This window comes from Paramacrobiotus metropolitanus, unplaced genomic scaffold (assembly GCF_019649055.1).
Source record: "Paramacrobiotus metropolitanus isolate TYO unplaced genomic scaffold, Prichtersi_v1.0 Parri_scaffold0000005, whole genome shotgun sequence".
Classification (NCBI taxonomy): domain Eukaryota; kingdom Metazoa; phylum Tardigrada; class Eutardigrada; order Parachela; family Macrobiotidae; genus Paramacrobiotus; species Paramacrobiotus metropolitanus.
Window position 1 is genome coordinate 3,410,490 of NW_026570225.1, and position 12,806 is coordinate 3,423,295.

Here is a 12,806-nt window from a genome sequence, read left to right on the forward strand (position 1 = left end):
GTTGGGATTCAGATTTCGCGAGGTTATCTCTCGTCACTCGCTGCTAATTTTGTTTGGCTCCGCAATAGTGCTTCCGTCCTCACCTAAGTCGCATGTTTTCAAGTCAACGGAGCCACTGAGTAAGGGATCCGAGGCCAAAAAGGCCAGGAGGGTGACCCTCTCAGGGGTCAGAATTTCGAAACCGCCTTTTGCAACCGGAAATGGCGCCACGTCCGTATCGTTTCCGTCGCCCTCAGATATTAGCGCTTGTGGAAAGGCAGTAACCACTCAGTCTGTCAATTTGTCCAATTCATACTACCGGAAATCCGACTGGAAGCGAGATCAAAATCATAATAAATTGAAAATTGAATTACCGAACCCATTTTGCAGTTACAATCAGACGTATGTACAGCCTCCGGAATATGTTGCCAATGTTGTTGGGTCGTTGCAAACTCAGTATAGCATCAAAAGCCGGGTCATTCTCCTTGTGGGCAGCTGATGCAGCGACGACTGAGTCACCATTCCTCGACCGCATTCGCGCTGTGGTGGTGCGCTAACCGTAAGCAACTCCCGCAAGCCGCTTACCCGGTTACAAGACCTGCTGCCGGTTTGTAACGGTTCTTTGGATACCATGGCCGCTACATACGTGAGCACCTTGCGAGATTCGCGACTTTGTACGTACTTATTAAAACTATATAAATTATTATTTATTTTGATTTCGGAAGTATAGACTTTCTGAGTCCGTTCTCAGCTTGTCTGTACAGTATCACTGCCAATGTTATAATTTTCTTAAACACAGCTGTTTTTGATAATGATATTTAATTTCGGAATTTCCAAACGTTTTGGATAACCCTAATACGTCAGCACGAACAATCCCACCAATCTCACAAATTTCCCAAGTATTTCACAGCACGCTTCTGGACAGTTCTCGCAACATGTCAAACTAAACCGTGGCATTACAAAAACATATAAAAACGAGACATGTAAAACCATTCCGATTTCAATACTGCTAACTACTTGCTAGTTCAACGACATCCATCAGGCGTCCAAGGTACAATCCGAGGAATTTGTTGTTATCACCGCCAATCACCTACGAAATGGAAGACCTCACGCTCAAACACACTGCACAACATTACGTTCTGATTGTAGTGGAGTCATGCAATGTGAACTTGAGTAATGTACAATACGATATAATGCGCGAACGCGAAAGATCCTTTTGTTTAACAAGCGTCAAGTCTAGTTAACATCCACACACCTTATACAAGTCTGCCAGCGGTGCCAGGAAGTCGTCAGTAATGAACTCGCGCACATTGGTCTTAAAATGACGATATTCATCATACGGTGTCGTGGGCATTTCCTGCTCCAGAGCGGGAAGCAGGGCTCGGCGCATACTGGCCGGAAGCGGAGTTTGCTGTGCATCTGCTAGGAATACGCTGCACACGTGCTCCAGGTGAGTCACCAAGATCATTAGCAAGCATTCTTCGATATCTAGAAAGTGAACAAAGTTGTACACAAACACCACATCTATATTTAGTAAGCGCGTTAACCAATGAAAATATCTCAACAAAAATTCAAAAGTTACAGGTAACTGCATCATTAACCCACTTAAAAGCTGTCGAACTTCCACCATAATATCACATTCTTGCTCTTTTATGAACAGTCTATAGAAGTTTTCCCTATCTTCTCGTCGAGCTGGAAGAAGATCCGAATCGAGGACCTACAAAAATCATTGTAACGCAGCCAAATTAAGTTTACTGATTATCTTGGAAATGGTTTCAAATCAGGCAAAATGCAGAGTAGCACACAATTTTACAACAAGAAATCGTTTGCAGAATAACCTTTTTCCATATTTTTGACTATGACTGTGAGCGACAGCTATCCGAACTGTTTCCTTAAAAATCAGTTTATAATTTAACCGTCCATTTAGTAACGTTTTTACTTCTTGAAGTCAATTATAAGAAAGATCACTTTAAAGTAGCTAGAGTCGCAGTTCTGCTGTGTTCTCTGTAAAAGTGGCATACCAATTTCAGATCGCTTTCTGAGATAGAACCACTGTTTCGCTGACCAACCATCCTTATGTCCTCGAACACTTTTAACCGATCCAGCACGGCTTGGCCAAATGACCGAATATGTTCCAATAAATCTCCGTAGGACAATGTAACCGTTCCAACTGTTAGTTCTAGAATAGCAAGATTTGATTAACATTAGTATTATCAAAACTCTCTTACTGCGTTTAACGTTGAAAGTTTGAAATTTGCAAAATTTTACACTGAATTTCTGGAACATTACCTTTTCGGCCAAATACGTTGGACCGAGCAAAAACGGGACGAATAGCATTTGCGTTGATAATGCCGGAACCATCGAATACAATCTGCCTGAGATATCTGAGCAAGTTACCAGTAAGTCGTAAAGAGCGCGAACGTCGGCGGGAAGATTGATAATAATCTTTATAATTTCCTTTGGGAGGCGGCAGTACCAACGTATTTAAATTCTGAAGTAAACGGCTAAGTTTCAGTTCGATAGCAAACATTTCCGCTGGTATTTCTGTGCACGTCGGGTCCGCAAGCTTTTGCGAGAAACCTGTAAATATGCACGCAAATGATTACAGTTCTACACAAGCTCTACTATGTAGTTACCCTATCAGTGTAAGCGCGCAGTTTTAAGGAAAACATCCCGGCTTGAAATAACACATTTAGTGCTGTCATTAATAAAAAAGAAAACCACACAGGTCGACTTTATAATTATTCTGATAGCTATTAATAAACTCCATGAATAAATACTAACCCTGACGGCCGACCAAAGAAATCAGTTCCACAGTGCGGTCAATATCGTCCCACGCAGGATCGTCAGTATCAGAAGGTTCCCGAAGAAAATCCGATAAAACCACTCCGTATACTTCGACGTACTGATAAACTTTCGTAAGTAGATGTCGAAATGCAGGTCGCAGGCGGGCTTGGTGTAAGACAGCAATAAGGAAATCCACAATTTTACGAAAGATGCGAATGCAATAGCCATAGACCGACGAGCTAGTGCCGGCAATCCAAGCTCGCTGGACTGGGTTCAGGGAATTTCTACAACCGCATGCAGAGAATTTATTTTCCAACGTAAAATTCACTCTTACAACCATTACCTGGCGTCTTTTATCACATTCAACGCGCGCATCACATCAAAAAGCAAAATAGTCTGAACTGCAGTATGGAAAGGCGCAGATTCATGTTGGTCAGAAAGTTGAGTTCGCGGAGATGAAATCCAAGAAATAAGCGCGCTCTACAAGATTTAATAGTATGCAAAGACTACAAATACTGCAGTTAGGACTTACATCCACAATCGTTATCGGTAAAAGCATCCATTAACCATGCGACTTAACCAATACCGGGGTAGGTAACCGGAGTGAAAAAACCCAACGGCTGCAAGAACAGTTAAGGAGCGTTACCATTTTCGTCTCAAAGCTCACAAGGACATCGTCGTTATCCGTCTGGGCAGCGATACACTGGGCAAGTTTCTGATTATCCTTGGCAAGGGTCGTCATCATTTGAGACAGAACAGAAAAGTTTCCATATGTGAAGAAATTGCCCTCCAACTCGAACAGTTTCCACAGCGCGTTTAAAGTCTGGACAATGGTGGCCTACTCGACAAAAAGCTAAGGATGAATACCGGCAGACAAATAAAGAACGAGATATCGCCACTGTGGGAAATGTAGGTCGCATACCTCTCTGGGTCCATTTACGGATATTAATCCATCTAGCAGGAGCCTAAGTAACTCATCAAAGTGTCCTGAGAATGCATTTCGCACATGGCTGCGTATTGCTCCTGCAGAGGTCTGGACACTTTGGGAATACCCCGCGCTAGCATCTGTTTAAAGAAAAAAGATATACCGAAACCACGGCAAAAAATAGGTAATTATACCGACGATGATAACAGTCTACTCCAACCAAAGATACATGTACTTGTGCCTTGTGGAACAACAACTATCAACAAGTGCAGTTACCGCTAACATGCAAGTGAGAACGCACTCCACCGCATACCTTCATAATTTGCGTAGTCCCAGTCGGCCCATTTCAGTAAAAGGAGCAGGTTAACACAACAGTATTGTTTCTCCATAACTGTTGAGGCTACAAAAAAATTCAACGATGAAAGAAGGCCGCCGATATACTGCACGACGATTTGCACAATAAACGACCGAGAATGCAGAATGAGTTGTTTTTACCTTTCCTCAGTGCCACAATACTCAAGTTTCCAATTACTTCCGTGATAAATGTACTTGATGTACGCAAAATAACGCTTTTGTAGTCCACAAGTAACGCTTTCATGGCAAAGCCTTCGACATTGAAGCTATCCCAATTACTCGCACCGCGTCGCACCGGTCCAGAGAAGCGTACAAAGGCTGACAGCAGCGAAAATACTGTCTCAAATGACAAAATCATTTCTGAAGCCGGCATTCCAGCAGCGATCTGTAGGAAGAAAACAGGATGATCTACGAACCGTAGGCTATTAACATCTATTAGAGAGCTCAATGGACTCACCTCTTTACTGAGGAGTGCACTTAGCTGGATCATGAACGATGGTACAGATGGAAATGGGAAGGATTCCCAACCCAAACTCTCCACGATAACGCTAATCAAAACAGTCCACGCTTCATAGCAGTCTCTTCGAGCCCGTATCAATCCCACTTGCAACGTCTCTTGCTCGATGTAGTCACAAATCGTTTTGAAGTCCTATAAACAGCGTCAACCAATTCACCCAAATACCGATCATGAACAGTGGAACACAGGGTACACTGTGGAGCACTGAATCTAGTCTTAATACAGTGCTTTCATGACGTACGTGAACCATATCAGCTCGACCCATTCCGTTTTCTTCGTATCCGTGGAGCAGTTCCCGAAGATACATCAGCGTTAAAGATGCATCATGGAGCACATGCCCGTCATCTGTGGTAATGCGAGAAGAATTCAAGGCGTCCTCTACATTAGCATAGTCCAAAAACTCCAGATTTAAGGAGCGCACCGATGCCGGTGGAGGCAGGGATAGCGTGACCACCGACAGAAGCTGGCATGCCATGGAAGAATTGAATTCCTGCTGTCTGTTAACCTGTTCCGACGTCGACATACCACTTTCTGCAGTACTGGGGAAAGAACATAACCGAGATATCAATACGTTGGCAGATGGGATCATATATTCATCGATTAGGATACGGATCTCTTTGGCGACGATATGTAAAATGGCCTTCTGGTGACGAAGCAGTGAATGGGTCGCATTATCACCTGCGTAATAAAAAAAATCGAAAAACACGAATGTCTTAAGACAGTCTTTGACTTTTCATTTCCATACAAAATTACCATTGTCGACGAGCGGAAGCTGGCCGAGAAGCTTTTCCACACATAAATCACCAGCCCAATCATTTCTTAGGTAGCGAAGCACGTAAACACCGGTAGCTTGCTTTTGGCACAGAAAATCCAATATGTCGAGAGCTGTTTCAGTTACTGTCGGAATGAGTTCAAATAATACTCTGCCAGGTTCGATAAGCTCGAATATTCGTGGTAGTGCAGCACTGGAAATGTTTTTTCCTAGTAGAAAACAGAGTAAGTTCACACTCGCAATAAATTAGCCTCAGTCATTTTTACCGAGTGACGACGGTTGTACCGAACCATTTTGAAGGGGAAAACCCCAACAGCACTTGCGCCAAATTTGGAAATGAGCAGTTTTTTAGATTTCCTAGAATCATCTTTAGGGCGTCTTGCACCAGTTTGACAGATTCTAAAGCAAAAATATTAAGGCAAATATATCTGATAAATAATGCGGATTAACTAGCGATTATATACCGACAGATTCCAAGCGCCTGTTTTCTTGTTGAGTAGATTCCGGATCGATCACAATACAGCCGGCAAAGTTAGCAATCACCGTATTGTACAATCCCTAAAATACCCAAACTGACCGAATTCACAACGTAAGGAGTTCTTTTACGTCATCATCCAAAATGTTAACAGTTTTCAGTACAAACTAAAGTATTAAAATGCACTAAATTTTCGTTGACCTGACCTCATCGTAGTACAGCACAGAGATCCAGTCCTTATGGTCTTGAACTCGACAAGTAACGAAACTGATAATTTCCAGAGCCAACTGAGCGATGCTCAACCTTTTCGATCTGTACTTTAACAATCTGAAAAGCAAAAATAATCGAGGTAAGCAAGCTGAATTCAAAACTGAATTACGTAATAGCATACTTCATGAAAGTGAAAATAAAATCCTTTCTGGCAGACCGGTTGTTGATGGTCGTAGCAATGAGCGTGTCCAGTCCTACAGCCGAAGCATTGCGGTCGTGCTGTTTGAGGAAATTCAAAAAGCCATCATGGTTATGGATCACACTGCAGAATATTTTAAGAATGCAGGAGACAACATCTTCCAAGCGACGGTGAACTAAACGTAAAAAAAATTCGAACACTGAAGTACCGAAGTTAAAATAATTCAAATATGGACTTCTTACCTCCATCGCTGTGGCTTTTATCGTACTCTTCCGAACAAACAGACAACCAGTTCAGCAACTGTAAGACAGACATCCGATTTATTAAAATTAGTACGTGCTAAAATAACCAAAGAACGCATGATTTATTCACATACTGCGAATAAATCGGACATTTATTATTTTAAGTAACCCAGCTCCATACTTTATCAAAAAAAGTATGCCCTTCCAAAATCCTTTGTCGCAGAACGTAACCAGGATGCGTCGTTAACGCCGGAATGATGACGAAGCTCAGTTCATTCAAAGATGTGAGACATTTTTCAAAAAGTTGCAAACAGGATAGCAAGACGTCTAACTACAATCAAAGAACACAAATATTAGCCCGGGATATGAGCGCAGAGAAGACATCATCTTAGACATGGGTAACGAGTAGCTGCTATAACGTTGCGCACTTACATGCTCTTGGGGGGTAGAAAAGCTTCTTTCATCCACTTTAGGAAAAAACAGCTTCATGAATGTATGAAGTGAACTCCTGGAACTGTTGCAGGAAATCGGGAGCTACAAGACACCGATGATAAACGCAGCAATTCGCTGTGCAAGGAATTATACAAGAACCAAACTATCGTTGTACCTAATGCATGATCGGATAAGCTGCCAAAAATGCGCAACATGAGGAGAATTATAGCTTTCGTCACGGGATATTCACGATAGCGCACTTCCATTTCTTCTAGCTCTAGCTACAAAGACGGCAATGGAGAACATGGAGAGTTTCGACTGCAGGCGCAGCATTTACGTTTTTTAAACCGTAGACATTTGATTACTTTACCTTTAAACCTTGTTTAGGACCCGCGACTGTTAAAGGTGCCAACTGAAAAATATTAAAGACACTTAAACCAACAGCGCAGCGTACTAGTGTACGGAAACAAAAACTTCTCACCACTGCACCCATGTACTGCCATATTAGTGTAGCAGGTCCTGTGGACTTTGCGAAAGACGCCAGCGTAAGAAGAATTGTAGCTTTCATCGTCGTGGGAATTCCACAGCTAACCAGGGTAGCTAGAATATGCAGTGGATGATTCCAATCGGGATTGTCGGCGATATGTAATCTGCTGCTTTCATCCTATCGCGAAAAGACGGTGCAAGATTTAGATTTACGAAAAACACAATCAATGAATGAATACGAGTGTTTATTTTTATTAATTATGCCATGCATATTTGAAATCGGTAAGCTGCTGGCAGCAGCGATATTTTCAGTGCATTTACAAAAACTAAAACATACTTACATATTCGGCAATTTTTCCAATGAGTTCCACCAGTGCGTCAAATGTTTCGTAGTCTTCGGGAGAACACTCTTCGCCCTCTGTGCGCGACCGCCATCCGAGAGACGCACCGTTCCATATTTTATGTCGAAAATCGCTCAACGCCCGAAAAAAATTTTCATAGCTCAGAATCCCTAAAACGCCAAAGCTTCAACTCCGACGAAATTTTACAAAGACGCGTTTAGCCATACTCGAGCGTCTTGATCGAAGGTAGTTGTTAACCAGCTTAGCGAGATCGTCGTTAGTAATCGAACGGGAAATTTGGCGTAATGTCTCTATCAGAGCAGTGGCTTCTGGCTGCTGCTCTTCACCGACACGGCGTAGCAGACGGTGCAAGGAATCCTAAAATTACGGCAACCTTAAGAAACCGTACAGATACTTGATTACGTCGCCCTACTCACTGCTTGTGGGTCATCAATGCTGATTCCGCGATCCAGAGGACTTGCTCGACGGTTCCTGGAATCTTGTCTTAGAATCCCCGACGGACGAGCCATGACTTTGAGCACTCGCAAACGTAGAATTAGCGCTCCAGCGTTTAACAGTAATTAAAGTACGACAAAGTTAAGCAGCGTCACATCTCGGAATTTAAGGCTGGATAGGGTCTAGAAGAGAAGAAAAACAGATGAGGATTCAGAAACCTCAAACGTAAATAATTTTGCCACTTTTAAGAGCTGCTGGTTCATGATAAAACTCATAAAACGGTAAAACCGTAAAACATGTAGAAACAGTAAATCACAAAATATTGCGGGCTTTGACATAGAGGAATCCCCACTGGGAGAGTTGTTACTTGCATAGTTTGCTGTTTTCGCCGTCGTCAATTCGTCATCGCGTCGGTATGTATGTTGTGTACTATGTATACCACAATTATTAAAGGTACGAGTATGGTCCATACTACTTTCGGCTAAAAATTAAAAGACCAAAACAAAAATTTATTATGAAAACAGAAAGACCAAAACAGAAATGGAGTTAGTGAAGACGTGAAGGCGTTTTTTTCTGAAAAGTTATATTTTCTGGAAGTTCTGACCTTTACTCAGTCTCTCGTGGCCAGATTTCTGGTGCTGCAGCGGAAAAAATCGTTTGAATAACGTCGCCTTGCCTTTCGTTGTTCGCAGTGGCCAATATGTCAAAGCCTCAAGTAAGCATCCTAACCGAAGGGGGAATTAAGTTGTGACGATTTCAAAATTGCGGAAATAGATCTAGTGCATTGTTGGTGATGGTTCCGTTACCATTCTATCGGTTGCTTGAGTCAGCTGTATAAACAATAAGTTAAAATTTCAGTCGGCACCATCGGCGCCTCCAGGATCCAGCGCGCATGCGCAGAATCGCGGCGGCGAGCCAGAAAAACGCAGACCTAAAGAAACACTGTTTGAATTGGGTCGGTATCTGGACAAAATAATACATGTCAAATTCGTTGGTGGTCGCGAAGCCAGTGGGGTGCTAAAAGGGTACGATGCCTTGCTAAATCTTGTCCTGGATGAAACCGTGGAATATCTCAGAGGTAATACGGTAGAGTAGGATCTGGGACGCGATTGCCGAATCCTGAAAACTTACGTCCGCTTTACGGGTAAATCCCATTTTAAGTTTATAGACAAGTTTATCTAAAGACTTATAAGCGTAATTTACGAATTTTTTTAAGGTCAGAATCGTCATCGCAAGTTTTCTATTCCATGACACATTATTTACTATTGGAAATTGGAGATGACGAGAAATGGAGCGAAGACGAAAGAAAAAAGTTTGTTTTAGCATATGATGACATATGCCACGTTGATGGATTGCTGCAAGCAAGAAACGATCTACCGTTTACCGGCAATGGAGCGAATTTATGGAGGAACGCAGTCAAAATTATTGACCGATTCCACATAGGAAATCACAAGAAAACTTGTCAAGAGCCAGTGGCGAATTTAAGGGGGTGCTCCCGGGGCTAATGCCCCCCGTAACTCGGATGTGAAAAAAATTCTCAAGAGGGGGGTACATTGCAAATTTTTTTTCGGCAGAGGTCGCCAAAAAACCGAGAGAATACTCCCCCCTTGGTATGAGTTCTCTAGCCCCCCCGCGAAGCCCGCCTAGATTCGCCACTGTCAAGAGCAGTACAACCCGTCAAAGCTATCGAAATTTCACGGACAGAATTGTACCTTCAACACTGAAAACTTGTGAACAAATTTTCTCTAAATTCGGAAAGTACAAACAGAGCGCTTTCATGATGACTAAACATCGTCAAGAATTTTTCATAAACAGACTCGTTAAGATTCATAATTCTGTAGTCGAACGGTCTTTAACGGAAGAAAAGGAACTGTTTCATTTCAACGGGCGGCGCAGATGTAATGCTTTTTAGAGTCACATTTTACGCGACATTTACTCTTTTGGTTTGTATGTCTAGTGCCTTTTATTTTTTTATTTGGCGATTTACTTCTTGTAATAAAACGTTCTGGCATTATTGAATAAAGGGACAAGTAGCGGCATGTAAAGGCAGTCAGTTGCATTCAAAGTTTTATTAGCTGCATATAAAGGACAGTAGCGGTGGATAATCGCCATTAGCGGTGGAGAAAGGTCGATAAAGGCCAGTAACGGTAGACAAAGGCCAGTAGCGATGGACAGAGACCAGTAGCGGTGAATAAAGGCCGATAGATACCAGTAGCGGTGAATAAAGACTAATAGCGGTGGATAAAGGCCAATAAAGGCCAGTAGCGGTGGATAGAGACCAGTAGCGGTGGATAGAGACCAGTAGCGGTGGATAGAGACCAGTAGCGGTGGATAGAGACCAGTAGCGGTGGATAAAGGCTAATAGCGTTGGATAAACGCCAATAAAGGCCAGTAGCGGTGGATAGAGACCAGTAGCGGTCTGAAGGCTTACTTAAATACTATTTCAAAAAATTCGGTAGCGTGAAACTTGTATTTTTTGTCATTACAGGTTAAGTTCTTTTTATGTCCTGTACTTTGCTTTACTACTATTTGTTCTCCTTTACTATGTACTTTCTTAAAATGACTGCCCTTAAAATGACTTTTCCTCCAAATGTCTGCTATGGTCACTACTATGTATAGGAGGTAGTAAAATATTAAGATACAAACAGAAAGTACTAACAGTAACTAATGGTAATACAAGTAGTTTGGCTAGTACTACCAGACCAGCTTTGTTTGAGGTATGGAAGGATGAAAAAAATACAAAATATACTCGTACGTCGTAACAGCAGTAAAAAAATTTTGAGAAATATTTCAAATATAAAACCTCTGCGAGGCCAGCTACGAAAATATTTTAAACATTTAGAAATGTGGAAAGTTTATTGGTTTTCAAGCTTTCCGGTTAAATTCGACCAGTTTTATGAAAACTGTGAAAGCCTCCGTAATTTTTTTTTCATGGTTCTTTTTAACGTTTTTAATGGAACTTTATACTGCCGATCTAAAGTACTGAAAACTTGAATTTTTGGTACGACAGATAATATTTAAACAGTGATAAAATGGTAGAGTGGGATCATTTACACGATGCCCATAAAAAACCATTTTTCAGCGCAGAATTAATGGAAACTTGTGGGGAACAGTTAACGGTCGCCCAAGGTGACCTCACATCACACCCAAGGTGACCTCATTTGCTACTACTGTAATTGTAAGATTTTTCAGCCATCAGTCAAGCTCTTCAGTATTTATCAAAATAAAATAAATACATATTTAGCAGATTTCGAGGTTAGTGAATGCCCAAGCTGTCACCAGTATCACAGAGCCGTACGAGAGTGAATACAAAAACAGACCGCGAACCGGCATTTAGATATTTAGAAATTACATATAAATTAGACAATTAAGACCGTGAGATATTGAGGTACTCAGACATTCCTAGACATTTTTAAAATTTCGAAACTCTGGAGGCTCAAAAAATTAGAGGTAACGGCCCCGCTGCGCGGGGCCGAGTCGAAATATTTAGAAATGTTTAGAAATTCTTGAAATGTAAAAGCTTTGGAGGCGACTTTGATGGAAATATTTATAGTTAAGTATTTGGATGTATCCGAACGTGTTTTAAAAGCACCTTAAAGGTTTCAAGAATTTAAAAAAAATTATAATTTTGATGGAATTGACAATTTAAATAACTATACAGATCTGTAGTTAGGTTGCTAAGCTGCGAAACTTGTATTTCCTTATTCGATACGTTTCCAGAATTTACTGGAAATTTCTATGAACTTGAAACGCTAAGTACAGGAAGTTTGAAAGGGTTTTTGAAAACGTTTCGGAAACCAAAATTTTTTTTCCAAGTTGCAGGTAGGAAGCTTTGAATGGTGCTCTATTTTATAAAATTAACAACTTAATGGAAAAATCAAAGTTGATTTAGGAGATAATTTCCAAAAGTAACAACCTTTAAGTACTAACTATCGTTAAGTACTACAACTTCTAAAATTTTTCTAAACCTTCAAAACTCAAAATTTTTTTGAAGATAAAGGTAGGAACGTTTCTGCAATGCTCTATTTTATAAAATTATCAACTTATTGAAAAAATCGATCTTGATTTAGGAGATAATTTCCAAAAAATAAGGACGTAAGGATATATGAATCTATTGATAATTGTAAGATAATAAATTCACAGAAAATATAGTGCTCCCTGAACTACAACAAGTTACTAATATCAACGACTGCGCTCTGATTGTACGTAAGTAAGAAATACTCTAATGTAGAAAACGTAGCTACTAGAGGCTTTGAGCAGAAAACACCATAACCATACCTTAACCATCCCTTATCGTGTAGTTGGACGACCGCCATCGAGGTAGCAGTGTACAAAGTACTCAGCGAAGGCGCATAGCTGACTCTGGGTCCCTTCAGATTTAATTTGTTTTCTCGCACTGCGTGAAACGATCTCTTTCCAAAAAATTACATTTACATTCAAAAATGTTTTCTCTATTCAAAAAGTGTATATCTGGGGAAGTTAAATTGGGCAGGTGTTAAGGGGAGCCTTTGAAAGTCCATCACCATACGACACGTTTGTATGGTATTCACACTTACCATACGCTCGCACTTAACCATATAGTATGGTTAAGTGTATGGCTATGGTTAAGTGGAGCAGTTGCTCACTAGAAG

The 12,806-nt window shown here is 41.1% G+C and overlaps 1 protein-coding gene across 1 annotated transcript; it reads right to left on the reverse strand.

Annotated features, from left to right (window-relative positions):
- Positions 1-755: 755 nt before the first annotated feature.
- LOC129580928 (uncharacterized) lies at positions 756-8,447 on the reverse strand. Its single transcript, XM_055471693.1, is given in 29 exon segments — positions 756-1,069; positions 1,235-1,467; positions 1,585-1,696; positions 2,001-2,158; positions 2,269-2,559; positions 2,764-3,050; positions 3,110-3,246; positions 3,413-3,604; positions 3,689-3,831; positions 4,005-4,091; positions 4,187-4,430; positions 4,503-4,694; positions 4,804-5,240; positions 5,316-5,543; positions 5,601-5,643; positions 5,645-5,733; positions 5,799-5,892; positions 6,016-6,136; positions 6,201-6,393; positions 6,461-6,518; positions 6,642-6,791; positions 6,893-6,931; positions 6,933-6,994; positions 7,068-7,173; positions 7,263-7,304; positions 7,374-7,556; positions 7,720-7,889; positions 7,947-8,097; positions 8,157-8,447. Coding segments are annotated over 29 exon segments (4,416 nt in total). The 5' UTR covers positions 8,250-8,447; the 3' UTR covers positions 756-988.
- Positions 8,448-12,806: the final 4,359 nt, after the last annotated feature.